This window comes from Gopherus evgoodei, chromosome 11, assembly GCF_007399415.2.
Source record: "Gopherus evgoodei ecotype Sinaloan lineage chromosome 11, rGopEvg1_v1.p, whole genome shotgun sequence".
In the NCBI taxonomy this organism is placed as follows: Eukaryota; Metazoa; Chordata; order Testudines; family Testudinidae; genus Gopherus; species Gopherus evgoodei.
Genome location: NC_044332.1, coordinates 80,081,663 through 80,095,366, shown reverse-complemented (window position 1 = coordinate 80,095,366; position 13,704 = coordinate 80,081,663). Strand labels below are relative to the sequence as shown.

Here is a 13,704-nt window from a genome sequence, read left to right as displayed (position 1 = left end):
GACCCCAATGCCCCATAGCGCTAGGGGGTGCTGGACTGCGGGGGCTCGGTGGGGGGCTTTCCCCTCGCAGTCAGCGCTGACCCCAATGCCCCATAGCGCTAGGGGACGCTGGGCTGCAGGGGGCTCGGTGGGGGGCTCTCCCCTCGCAGTCAGCGCTGACCCCAATGCCCCATAGCGCTAGGGGGCGCTGGACTTCAGGGGGCTCGGTGGGGGGCTCTCCCCTCGCAGTCAGCGCTGACCCCAATGCCCCATAGCACTAGGGGGAGCTGGACTGCGGGGGGCTCGGTGGGGGGCTATCCCCTCTCAGTCAGCGCTGACCCCAATGCCCCATAGCGCTAGGGGGCGCTGGACTGCGGGGGGCTCGGTGGGGGGCTCTCCCGTCTCAGTCAGCGCTGACCCCAATGCCCATAGCGCTAGGGGGCGCTGGACTGCGGGGGGCTCGGTGGGGGGCTCTCCCCTCGCAGTCAGCGCTGACCCCAATGCCCCATAGCGCTAGGGGGCGCTGGACTGCGGGGGGCTCGGTGGGGGGCTTTCCCCCTCGCAGTCAGCGCTGACCCCAATGCCCATAGCGCTAGGGGCGCTGGGCTGCAGGGGGCTCGGGGGGGGCTCTCCCCTCGCAGTCAGCGCTGACCCCAATGCCCCATAGCGCTAGGGGGCGCTGGGCTGCAGGGGGCTCGGTGGGGGGCTCTCCCTCGCAGTCAGCGCTGACCCCAATGCCCCATAGCGCTAGGGGGCGCTGGGCTGCAGGGGGCTCGGGGGGGGCTCTCCCCTCGCAGTCAGCGCTGACCCCAATGCCCCATAGCGCTAGGGGGCGCTGGACTGCGGGGGGCTCGGTGGGGGGCTCTCCCCTCGCAGTCAGTGCTGACCCCAATGCCCCATAGCGCTAGGGGGCGCTGGACTGCGGGGGGCTCGGTGGGGGGCTCTCCCCGTCTCAGTCAGCGCTGACCCCAATGCCCCATAGCGCTAGGGGTGCTGGACTGCGGGGGCTCGGTGGGGGGCTCTCCCCTCGCAGTCAGCGCTGACCCCAATGCCCCATAGCACTAGGGGACGCTGGACTGCGGGGGGCTCGGTGGGGGGCTCTCCCCTCGCAGTCAGCGCTGACCCCAATGCCCCATAGCGCTAGGGGGCGCTGGACTGCAGGGGGCTCGGTGGGGGGCTCTCCCCTCGCAGTCAGCGCTGACCCCAATGCCCCATAGCGCTAGGGGACGCTGGACTGCGGGGGCTCGGTGGGGGGCTCTCCCCTCGCAGTCAGCGCTGACCCCAATGCCCCATAGCGCTAGGGGGCGCTGGGCTGCGGGGGGCTCGGTGGGGGGCTCTCCCCTCGCAGTCAGCGCTGACCCCAATGCCCCATAGCGCTAGGGGACGCTGGACTGCGGGGGCTCGGTGGGGGGCTCTCCCCTCTCAGTCAGCGCTGACCCCAATGCCCCATAGCGCTAGGGGGCGCTGGACTGCAGGGGGCTCGGTGGGGGGCTCTCCCCTCGCAGTCAGCGCTGACCCCAATGCCCCATAGCGCTAGGGGGCGCTGGACTGCAGGGGGCTCGGTGGGGGGCTCTCCCCTCGCAGTCAGCGCTGACCCCAATGCCCCATAGCGCTAGGGGGTGCTGGACTGCGGGGGGCTCGGTGGGGGGCTCTCCCCTCGCAGTCAGCGCTGACCCCAATGCCCCATAGCGCTAGGGGACGCTGGGACTGCGGGGGCTCGGTGGGGGGCTCTCCCCTCGCAGTCAGCGCTGACCCCAATGCCCCATAGTGCTAGGGGACGCTGGGACTGCAGGGGGCTCGGTGGGGGGCTTCTCCCTCGCAGTCAGCGCTGACCCCAATGCCCCATAGCGCTAGGGGACGCTGGACTGCGGGGGGCTCGGTGGGGGGCTTTCCCCTCGCAGTCAGCGCTGACCCCAATGCCCCATAGCGCTAGGGGGACGCTGGACTGCGGGGGGCTCGGTGGGGGGCTCTCCCCTCACAGTCAGCGCTGACCCCAATGCCCCATAGCGCTAGGGGGCGCTGGACTGCAGGGGGCTCGGTGGGGGGCTCTCCCCTCTCAGTCAGCGCTGACCCCAATGCCCCATAGCCCTGGGGTCTCCCCGCAGCTGTTGGGCAGGCCCTGGCTCCGGGGGGCCGTCAGTGCCGTGTCAGCTGTTGTGCCAGCTGACTGTGACGCTCGGGCCCCTGCTTGGCCTATTCCCGTCCCCTGGCCAGGGGCCAGAGGCTGGCGTTTTCCTGCCCAGGCCCATGGGGGACATGGAGCAGCTGGTTGTCTGCGTGGCAGCCGGGAGTCCGGGGGCACAGGAGCTGGTGCGAGCTCCCAGCACGGAAACCCCCCAGCTTTCGTCGCTCTCCTGGAACCCCAGCGGGGCACTGCTGCACACTACCCGGGAATTGGGGGGATGTAGGTGGGGCACCCCCAGCTCCACGGGCCTCTAACAACCCAGGCGCCCCGCCAGACGTTCAGTCACCAGCTCCCGGAACTTCGCTCACGGGAGTGGGACAGCTGGTGACTGACGCCCGAGCTGCTCCGGAGGGGCAGGAGATAGTGCAGAGCACCCCCAGAGCAACACACGGGCACCACTATGTCCTTCCCCAGGGCACAGGCAGGCCCTAGTGCCACCCCTCTGGGAGACAGGGCCAAGCACAGCTCGGCGCTGGGCACTGCCAGGCCCCAGGAGCTGAGGGCAGGCATTGACGGCTGTCACGGACTCAAAGGCCTTGTGCTCCTCGGCTCCCTACGGCCCCTGGGAGGGCCCCCCCCTTCAGTGTGACACCTCTGTGACGGCTGTACCCCGTCTCGCTGGGGCTAGGCCAGGGGTTCTCAAACTGGGGTGGGGACCCCTCAGGGGCTCGTGAGGTTATTACATGGGGGGGGGGTCACGAGCCATCAGCCTCCATCCCAAACTCTGCTTTGCCTCCAGCATTTATAAGGGTGTTAAATAAATGAGAAGTGTTTTTAATTTATAATGGGGGGGGTTGCAATCAGAGGTTTGCTGTGTGAAAGGGGGCACCAGGACAAAAGCTTGAGAACGGTTCTGTTCAATATCTTCATTAATGATCTGGAGGATGGCGTGGACTGCACCCTCAGCAAGTTTGCAGATGACACTAAGGTGGGAGGAGTGGTAGATACGCTGGAGGGTAGGGATAGGCTACAGAGGGACCTAGACAAATTGGAGGATTGGGCCAAAAGAAACCTGATGAGGTTCAACAAGGACAAGGGCAGAGTCCTGCACTTAGGATGGAAGAATCCCATTCACTGCTACAGACTAGAGTCCGAGTGGCTAGGCAGCAGTTCTGCAGAAAAGGACGTAGGGGTTACAGTGGATGAGACGCTGGATAGGAGTCAGCAGTGTGCCCTTGTTGCCAAGAAGGCTAACGGCATTGTGGGTTGTATAAGTAGGGGCATTGCCAGCAGATCAAGGGACATGATCATTCCCCTCTATTCGACATTGGTGAGGCCCCATCCGGAGTACTGGTCCTCTGCAACAACAAACCCCCACCCCTTGTTACACACGCAGCACACAGGGAAACTGAGGCACACACAGGCTTCATGGAAAACACTAAGAACATCCCCCACTTCGTCACATCTCTCCCCCCTTCAAATCTGAACTGAGCAGGGTCATTTCAGCCCATGACCTGGGGAAGTTCAGGTACCCCTCTCCGGGACAACGCATCTACCAAAATATTTGAACTTTTTGTCAACATGGATCACATCCATCTCATAACCCTGGGGGATCACACTTCATTTTAGGGCTGCCAACTAGACATGGAGCCGCTGATCACTACCCGTTGAGCCAGACGATCTAGCAAACTGTCTATCCATCTTATAGTCCAATCATCCAGCCCATACTTCTTTAACTTGCTGGCAAGATAGTGTGGGAGACCATATCAAGGGCTTTGCTAAAGTCAAGATACATCACATCCATCACTTGCCCCATATCCACAGAGCCAGTTATCTCCTCGTAGAAGGCAATCAGGTTGGTCAGGCATGACTTGCCCTTGGTGAATCCATGCTGACTGCTCCTGATCACCTTCCTCTCCTCTAAGTGCTTCAGAATTGATTCCTTGAGGAGCTGCTCCATGATTTTTCCAGGGACTGAGGTGAGACTAACTGGTCTGCAGTTCCCCAGATCCTCCTCCTTCCCTTTTTTAAAGATGGGCACTACAGTAGCCTTTTTCCAGTCATCCGAGACCTCCCCTGTCATAAACAGATAGCTAAGGGTTAATGTCTCTTTCACCTGAAACACCTGACCAGAGAACCAATCAGGAAACCGGATTTTTTCAACTTTGGGTGGAGGGAATTGTGTGTCTGAGTCTTTTGTCTGGCTGCCTGCTTTCTCTGAGCTTTGGAGAAGTAGTTCTGTTTTCTAATCTTCTGTTTCTAAGTGTAAGGACAAAGAGATCAGATAGTAAGTTCTATGGTTTCTTTTCTTTGGTATTTGCATGAATATAAGTGCTGGAGTGCTTTGATTTGTCTTCTTTTTGAATAAGGCTGTTTATTCAATATTCTTTTAAGCAATTGACCCTGTGTTGTATCATCTTAATACAGAGAGAACATTTGTATTTTTTCTTTCTTTTTTATATAAAGCTTTCTTTTAAGACCTGTTGGAGTTTTTCTTTACTTCAGGGAAATTAAGTCTGTACTCACCACGGAATTGGTGGGAGGAAGAAATCAAGGGGAGAGCTGTGTGTTGGATTGCTAGCCTGATTTTGCATTCCCTCTGGGGGGAATAGGAAAGTACTTTTTGTTTCCAGAATTGGGAACAGAGAGGGGGGAGTCTCTGTGTAGTTTCACAGAGCTTGTGTCTGTGTATCTCTCCAGGAACACCTGGAGGGGGGAAGGGAAAAAGGATTATTTCCCTTTGTTGTGAGACTCAAGGGATTTGGGTCTTGGGGTCCCCAGGGAAGGTTTTTCAGTGGGACCAGAGTGCCCCAAAACACTCTAATTTTTTGGGTGGTGGCAGCAGGTACCAGGTCCAAGCTGGTGACTAAGCTTGGAGGTTTTCATGCTAACCCCCATAATTTGGACGCTAAGGTCCAGATCTGGGAATAAGGTTATAACATCCCCCAATGGCCATGAGTTTTCAAAGATAATGGCCAATGGCTCTGCAATCACATCTGCCAACTCCTTTAGCACCCTCAGATACAGCACATCCGGCCCCATGGACTTGAGCTCGTCCAGCTTTTCTAAATAGTCCTGAATCACTTCTTTCTCCACAGAGGGCTGGTCACCTCCTCCCCACGCTGTGCTGCCCAGTGCAGCAGTCTGGAGCTGACCTTGTCTGTGAAGACCACGGCAAAAAAAGCATTGAGTACTTCAGCTTTCTCCACATCCTCTGTCACTAGGTTGCTTCCCCCATTCAGTAAGGGGCCCACAGTTTCCCTGACCACTTTCTTGTTGCTAACGTACCTGAAGAAACCTTTCCTGTTACCCTTCACATCCCTTGTTAGCTGCAACTCCAAGTGTGCCTTGGCCTTCCTGATGACACCCCTGCATGGTGAGCAATGTCTTTATACTCCTCCCTAGTCATCTGGCCAAGTTTCTACCTCTTGTAAGCTTCCTTTTTGAGTTTAAGGTCAGCGAAGATTTCTCTGTTAAGCTAAGCTGGTAGCCTGCCACATTTACTATTCTTTCTACATATCGGGATGGTTTGTTTCTGCGCCCTCAATAACGCTCTTGTAAAATACAGCCAGCTCTCCTGGATTCCTTTCCCCCTCATGTCATTCGCCCAGAGGATCCTGCCCATCAGTTCCCCAGGGAGTCAAAGTCTGCTTTTCTGAAGTCCAGGGTCTGTATTCTGCTGCTCTCCTTACTTCCTTGTGTCAGGATCCTGAACTCAACCATCTCATGGTCACTGCTTCGCAGGTTCCCATCCACTTTTGCTTCTCCTATCTATTCTTCCCAGTTTGTGAGCTACCGGTCAAGAAAAGTTCTGACCCTAGCTGGTTCCTCCAGCACTTGGACCAGGGAATTGTCCCCTACACTTTCCAAAAACTTCCTGGATTGTCTGTGCACCGCTGTATTGCTCTCCCAGCAGGTATCAGGATGATTAAAGTCTCCCATGAGAACCAGGGCCAGCGATCTAGTAACTTCTGCTAGTTGCAGGAAGAAAGCCTTGTCCACCTCATCCCCCTGGTCTGGTGGTCTATATCAGACTCCCACTATGACATCCCCCTTGTTGCTCGCACTTCTAAACTTAATCCAGTATCAGAGGGGGAGCCGTGTTAGTCTGGATCTGTAAAAGCAGCAAAGAATCCTGTGGCACCTTATAGACTAACAGACGTACTGGAGCATGAGCTTTCGTGGGTGAATACCCACTAGACGAAGAGAGCTCAGAGACATGCTGGCTTTAAGAGTTGCATCTGACGAAGTGGGTATTCACCCACGAAAGCTCATGCTCCAAAACGTCTGTTAGTCTATAAGGTGCCACAGGAAACTTAATCCAGAGACTCTCGGGTTTTTCTGCAGTTTCATACCAGAGCGCTGAGCAATCATACTGCTCTCTGACATACAATGCAAGTCCCCCACCTTTTCTGCCCTGCCTGTCCTTCCTGAACAGTTTATATCCATCCATGACAGTACTCCAGTCATGTGAGTTACCCCACCAGGTCTCTGTTATTCCAATCACATCATAGTTCCCTGACTGTGCCAGGACTTCAATTCTTCCAATTATCCATGTATGCCTGGGCACAGTCTTCCACCCGCCCCCCTCAGTAACTGACCCACCTAGCGCTGGGAGGTGGCAGGTGCCCCCATGAGGTGAAAGGCAGGACCAGGAACCCAAAGAGCCCTATAGGGGTGTGTGACGAACTGGGACTGTTCTTAATGTTTGCTCTGAATATTGTGTTGGTGCCTCAGTGTCCCCATGGCAGTTCTTAATATCTAGGTGGTGGAATAAGGGTGTGTGATTGCTGCAGAACAAAGGGCCAGTGCCCCTAAATGCCTGGCACTCTGTCTCCTAGCAACTGATGGCCTGGGCCCCTCCTGTGCAAAGGTGCCAGCTGAAGGTGTTGGAGACAAAGGGATCAGGTGACCTCCTGGCCCGGGAAAGGAGCTGAGCAGAGAGGAGGGGCTGGAGGGGGTTGTTAGTCTGGAGCTGGCTGGGGATGAGGAGTGAAGTGCAGACCTGGGGGTCTGGCTCACTGCCCCCCAGAATGGACCCAGCCGAGGGGTCCGGTTCGCTGTACCTACAAGCTCTGTTTTAGACCCTGTTCCTGTCATCGAATAAACCTCTGTTTTACTGGCTGGCTGAGAGTCACATCTGACTGCGAAGTGGGGGTGCAGGATCCTGTGGCTTCCCCAGGACCCCGCTGGGGTGGACTCGCTGTGGGAAGCGCACGGAGGGGCAGAGGATGCTGAATGCTCCAAGGAGAGACCCAGGAGGTGAAGCCGTGTGAGCTTCTTGCCCTGCAGACAGTCTGCTCCAAGGGAGAGGAGGCTCCCCACAGTCCTGACTGGCTTTGTGGGGAGCAGTTCCAGAGCATCGCCCGGGGACTCCGTGACAGGGTGATGGCAGCAGATTCCAACCCAGCATCGGGGTCCGAAGGCACCGGTCAGCAGCCCTTGGTGACATCCCTGGTAGTGAGGTAACAGCCCTCCCCCTCAACTTGTCTACGATCTCGTCAGCCCTGGCACAGTGACAGCTCTGATATTCCGATAGTCCACACTAGGTCTGATCAACCCGTCCTTCTTGGGGGCCAGCACCTCCACCCAACCTTCTCGGGGACCAGCACCACGGGAGAGGCGCAGGGCTGGTGGGCAGCTGGTTCACCCCTAAAGCCAGCATGTCTCTGAGCTCTCTTCAGGGCCTGGACTGTGTTCCCAGTGACTCTGAACGGGGGACACCTGATGGGAGGGTTATTTTCGTCTCCTCCTGCCCCCCCACCAGCTAGATTAGTCAGCGCAGGCTGACAGGAGAGCAGCTGCGGGGAAGATCTCAGCCCCTCTGCTTCCTGCCTGCAGGGCTGGGCAGAGAGGGGAACTGATTGCAGCAGGAGGCACCGGTTCCTATCTCAGGGGAGATCTTCCCCCTTCTCCTCCTGGCCACACACACAGCCCAGCACCAAGGATTCGTCATATCCACCTGGGACACTCCCCCACCCCACAGCTCCAGCACGACTCACCTCCCTCCGCTGGTTCCTGATGTCACCGGGCCCCTTTGCACTGAGCTGAGACCCCTCTCCTGGTCCCTGGTCCATTAGGAGCCAGCACACGTCTGCTTCCCTCGGGCCCAGGCTAGGCTCTTCCTGGCCAAGCCCACGGGCTCAGTGAGCTTTCCCTGAAATGAGAGTTCATACTCCAATCCTGATATCCCATTTCTCTTCCCCTTCCATTCGTCTCTCATCAGATCCAGGGGTCCCATCACTCCCCTTCCAGACAACTCCCAGGGGTGGACCCTTGTGAACCTTTGGGGCAGTAAACGTTCTGCACAGCCCTCACCTGGCGCGCTGGACCCCCTAATGTATTGCGAGAGGCACATTCCACTGGTGGTACTTCTGAGGAACCGCCAGCTGCCCCCTCATCCTGCCAGGTCCCGTTTTCCCTCAGGGGCCCCTTCCTGACACCACATCCCTTTTCTTACAGGGCTCTTTCCCTGCATGGTGTCAAGTATCAGAGGGGTAGCCGTGTTAGTCTGGATCTGTAAAAGCAGCAAAGAATCCTGTGTCATCTTATAGACTAACAGATGTTTTGGAGCATGAGCTTTCGTGGGTGAATACCCACTTCCTTAGATGCATGTAGTGGAAATTTCCAGGGGCAGGTATATATATGCTAGCAAGCAAGCTAGAGATAACGAGGTCAGTTCAATCAGGGAGGATGAGGCCCTGTTCTAGCAGTTGAGGTGTGAAAACCAAGAGAGGAGAAACTAGTTCTGTAGTTGGCAAGCCATTCACAGTCTTTGTTCAATCCTGAGCTGATGGTGTCAAATTTGCAGATGAACTGAAGCTCAGCAGTTTCTCTTTGAAGTCTGGTCCTGAAGTTTTTTTGCTGCAGGATGGCCACCTTAAGGTCTGCTATAGTGTGGCCAGGGAGGTTGAAGTGCTCTCTGATTTCAACAGCTTCCACCCCACCATCAACCTCAGCCTGGACCAATCTACACAGGAGGTCCACTTTCTTGACACCACGGTGCAAATAAATGATGGTCACATTAACACCACCCTATATCGAAAACCTATCGACCGCTATGCCTACCTTCATGCCTCCAGCTTCCATCCCGGACACATCACACGATCCATTGTCTACAGCCAAGCACTGAGGTACAACCGCATCTGCTCTAACCCCTCAGACAGAGACCAAAACCTACAAAATCTCCACCAAGCATTCTCAAAACTACAATACCCGCACGAGGAAATAAGGAAACAGATCAACAGAGCCAGACGTGTACCCAGAAGCCTCCTACTGCAAGACAAACCCAAGAAAGAAACCAACAGGACTCCACTGGCCATCACATACAGCCCCCAGCTAAAACCCCTCCAACACATCATCAAGGATCTACAACCCATCCTGGACAATGATCCCACACTTTCACAGGCCTTGGGTGGCAGGCCAGTCCTTGCCCACAGACAACCTGCCAACCTGAAACATATTCTCACCAGTAACTGCACACCGCACCATAATAACTCTAGCTCAGGAACCAATCCATGCAACAAACCTCGATGCCAACTCTGCCCACATATCTACACCAGCGACACCATCACAGGACCTAACCAGATCAGCCACACCATCACTGGTTCATTCACCTGCACATCCACCAATGTAATATACGCCATCATATGCCAGCAATGCCCCTCTGCTATGTATATCGGCCAAACTGGACAGTCTCTATGGAAAAGGATAAATGGACACAAATCAGACATTAGGAATGGCAATATACAAAAACCTGTAGGAGAGCACTTCAACCTCCCTGGCCACACTATAGCAGACCTTAAGGTGGCCATCCTGCAGCAAATAAACTTCAGGACCAGACTTCAAAGAGAAACTGCTGAGCTTCAGTTCATCTGCAAATTTGACACCATCAGCTCAGGATTGAACAAAGACTGTGAATGGCTTGCCAACTACAGAACTAGTTTCTCCTCTCTTGGTTTTCACACCTCAGCTGCTAGAACAGGGCCTTATCCTCCCTGATTGAATTGACCTCGTTATCTCTAGCTTGCTTGCTAGCATTTATATACCTGCCCCTGGAAATTTCCACTACATGCATCTGAGGAAGTGGGTATTCACCCACAAAAGCTCATGCTCCAAAACGTCTGTTAGTCTATAAGGTGCCACAGGATTCTTTGCTGCTTTCCCTGCAGTCCTTCCCCCAGGGTCATGCAACACTGGGGCCCACAAGGGCCCTCAGCTTTTTCAAGGAGAGACCCTTCTGGTGCTCGGTCTGGAATTCAGCCCAGCCCCCACTGGTTGTGGTCTGGGGTGCCATCTGGCCAGTTCTCCAATACATCCCCCATCAGCACCTCCGCAGGTAGCTGACTGAGCACCCCAAACTCACTGGGGCCCCCTTTGGCCCCCCATTTCAGATGTATCCTGGCTACAGAACCTTAACCAGGGGTCTGACCCCCCACCTCCCCCCAGGGCTAGGTATGCACTGGGCCCTACTTGATCTGGGTCCACCCCCTCGGCTGTCATCACCTCAGCACCTGTGTCCCAGTGAGGGCAGGCAGCGAACCTCTGCTTCAGTTCCAGCATCAGAGCCAGTGTGAGCCCCCTCTCCCCGTCACACTCAGCTCCAGGGGTCTGGCTACAGGCAGACAGGTAACCTAGCGTCACAGATCTTCCTTTGTGCTACTAGCCAGAGGGGAAATTCCCTCCTCCTGGCCCAGCAGAGCCATTCACACGCTCACTGGCTCCTGCCCTCTCCGCCTTCCCACCTCTGGGCTCAGCTCTTTGGCCATTACTGGCGCAGGATTTGGATCCTGTTTTAAAGAGACAGTCACCCAAGAGTATGTCAGAGCTGCTGTGCTGAAGGACCCCAGCTATCAGTCATTTCCCCACCCACCCCCTTTCTTCACAGGAGATCTGAGCCGGTGGCCGGGCAAATGGCTGTATATTTGGGACCTTCACCCAAGTCATATGTTCCCTCAGCAGCTGGTGGGGCTGCATCACACTGACAAGAGTCTCTTGGTCCCAGGACCTCGCCACCTGTGAATGTTTCCCCATTGACCACCCCGTCCGCTCCCCTTGGGGGTCAGAGGGGCCTGAGCCCGGGGTACACAAGCAGACCTATCTGCTGAGCTTGGGGTGGAAGCTCATCTGCCTGGCCAGCTCTGCTCCAGATGCTGGCTGGGTGACTGCTTCCTTCAAATGGACAGACGCGCAGCTTCAGAGAGCTGCTATCACAGACTGTCTTCCCACTGCCACCCTAACCCTTGAGGATTCTCATGGGCCAAGATTTCCTTTCTTTTGGGGCATTGCACCACCTGGTGTCCTTTTTGTGCACAGCAATTACACCTCAGGTCCCACAGGTCCCGTGGCAGGTGTGATGAAGTGGGACTGTTCTTAATGTTTCCTCTGAATACTGTGCGGGTGCCTCACTTTCCCCTGTGCATTTCTTAAGTCTCCAGTGTGCACAAATGGCCGGCACTCTGTCTCCTGGCAACAAATGGCCGGGGCCCTTCCACCCTGCAAGGGAATAGCTGAAGGTGAACAAAGAGATCAGGTGACCTCCTGGCCCAGGAAAGAGACAAAGGCCAGAAAGGAGGGGCTGGGGAGGGAGAGTGAGGGCAGACGTGGGTGTCTGGCTCACTGCCCCCCCAAGAATGGACTGGCCGAGGGGTCCGGTTCTCTGTACCTACAAGCTCTGTTTTAGACCCTGTTCCTGTCATCGAATAAACCTCTGTGTTACTGGCTGGCTGAGAGTCACGTCTGACTGCAAAGTGGGGGTGCAGGACCCTCTGGCTTCCCCAGGACCCCGCTGGGGTGGACTCGCTGTGGGAAGCGCACGGAGGGGCAGAGGATGCTGAATGCTCCAAGGAGAGACCCAGGAGGTGAAGCCGTGTGAGCTTCTTGCCCTGAACAAGTCTGCTCCAAGGGAGAGGAGGCTCCCCGAAGTCCTGCCTGGCTTGGTGGGGAGCAGTTCCAGAGCATCGCCCGGGGACTCCGTGACAAGGAGTCTGCCTACTCCAGCATTCATGGGCACCCTGGATTGGGTTTCTTAGAGTCCCCACTCCGAGAGGTCTCTGGGGGACTCCCCTTCTGAGTCCCCGACATGGGTCACCCCCATTCCAGATCTGCTGTTCAGAAACTCATTTGCCAGCGCACCTGCTCTTCACAGGTCTTTAGGCTTCCGGTTCACTAACCAGATCTTAAGGTCAGGAGGACAGAAGTTATACAGCCAATCCAATCCCATCAGATCATACACATCCTCTGCAGAAGTGGCCTCCGCACCCTTTCCTCACTTGCAGAGACATTCTCCCAGCAGGGTGGTGACTCCTGCTTGCAGCCAACTGCCTACAGGGTGCATCCACCAACCATCCTCTGCTACCAAGTTGTCACGGACTCCCAGGACCCAGGCTCTCTCTGCTCTGAAGGGCCCATGGGAGGAACATAAAAACGGCCACACTGGGTCAGACCAGAGGTCCATCCAGCCCAGTGTCCTGTCTGCCGACAGTGGCCAGTGCCAGGTGCCCAGAAGGAATGAACAGAACAGGGAATCATCAAGTGATCCAGCCCCTGTCGCCCATTCCCAGCTTCTGGCACACAGAGGCCAGAGACACCATCCCTGCCCATCCTGGCTAATAGCCATTGATGCACCTGTCCTTCATGAACTTAACTAGTTTTTTTGAACCCTGTTACAGTCTTGGCCTTCACAACACCCTCTGGCAAGGAGTTCCGCAGGTTGACAATGTGCTGTGTGGAAAAAAAATACTTCCTTCAGTGCGAGATCCCTTCTCGGGGCTCCACTCTCTCTCGGGGGTTAAGCCCTGATCTCCAGCACCTCCTGGAACCGCACCTCTCTGAGCCTCCAGCAGGCCTGTCTCTGCCGTGGGCCCCCCAGGGAGACCATTTGCTCTGGGCCCCCGGGGCCTCCACCCCCAGAGGGAGTAATGCCCCCCTCCCTCGATCTCTAGCCAGTGCAAAACAGGAGGTTTATTGACCTTCTGAACCCAGCATAGGCACTTCTCAGGGCGTCGGACCTGGCCGGTGTCAGCCCCGTCCCCATGGGCTCCGGCTGCTCCTTGTCCCAGTCCAGCAGCCCCCTCCTTCCGTCTAGCCCCCTATATCCCCTCCCCCACAGCCCCCCTCTGTCCTGTGTCCTCGGTCCCAGGCAAACAGGCCACCTGGGCCCCTCTCTCCCGTCCTTTGCCCCCCGGCTGGTCAGGTCACCGGGGGCCTCTCTGCTCAGCCCTTTGTCCTCCCCCTGGCCAGAACCGGGTGGCTCCCAAGCTGGGCTGGGCCTCCTGGTCACACGTGGCTGGGTCCCCAATCTCCAGGCTGGTGTTGGGGAACATGGGGCAGCCCTGGGTGGTCTGTGGGGCAGGCCAGGGGGCCTACGGGGTGATGTGGGGACATGGGGAAATCCGGGGGTGTTGTGGGGTAGGCCGGAGAGCCGATGGCAGATGGAGGGACACGGGGCAGCCCAGGGAGGCCGACAGGGCAGTGGGGAGACATGGGGCAGGCTGGAGGGGGGGGTCAGTGGGGCAACATGGGGGGTCTATAGGGCAGTGTGGGGAGATGGGCAGCCCGGGGTTGGGGTGGGGGCAGGCTGGGGGGTCCCTCTGGCGATG

General features: G+C 56.9%; 1 protein-coding gene across 1 annotated transcript in view; it reads right to left on the bottom strand.

Moving 5' to 3' along the window:
- Positions 1-10,666, bottom strand: part of DES (desmin) — a 20,466-nt gene extending 9,800 nt beyond the window's left edge. The window contains exon 1 of the mRNA XM_030580643.1: positions 10,647-10,666. Within this exon, the coding sequence (XP_030436503.1) occupies positions 10,647-10,666 (20 nt within the window). The remainder of the gene's footprint in view (positions 1-10,646) is intronic.
- Between the last annotated feature and the right edge of the window lie 3,038 nt (positions 10,667-13,704).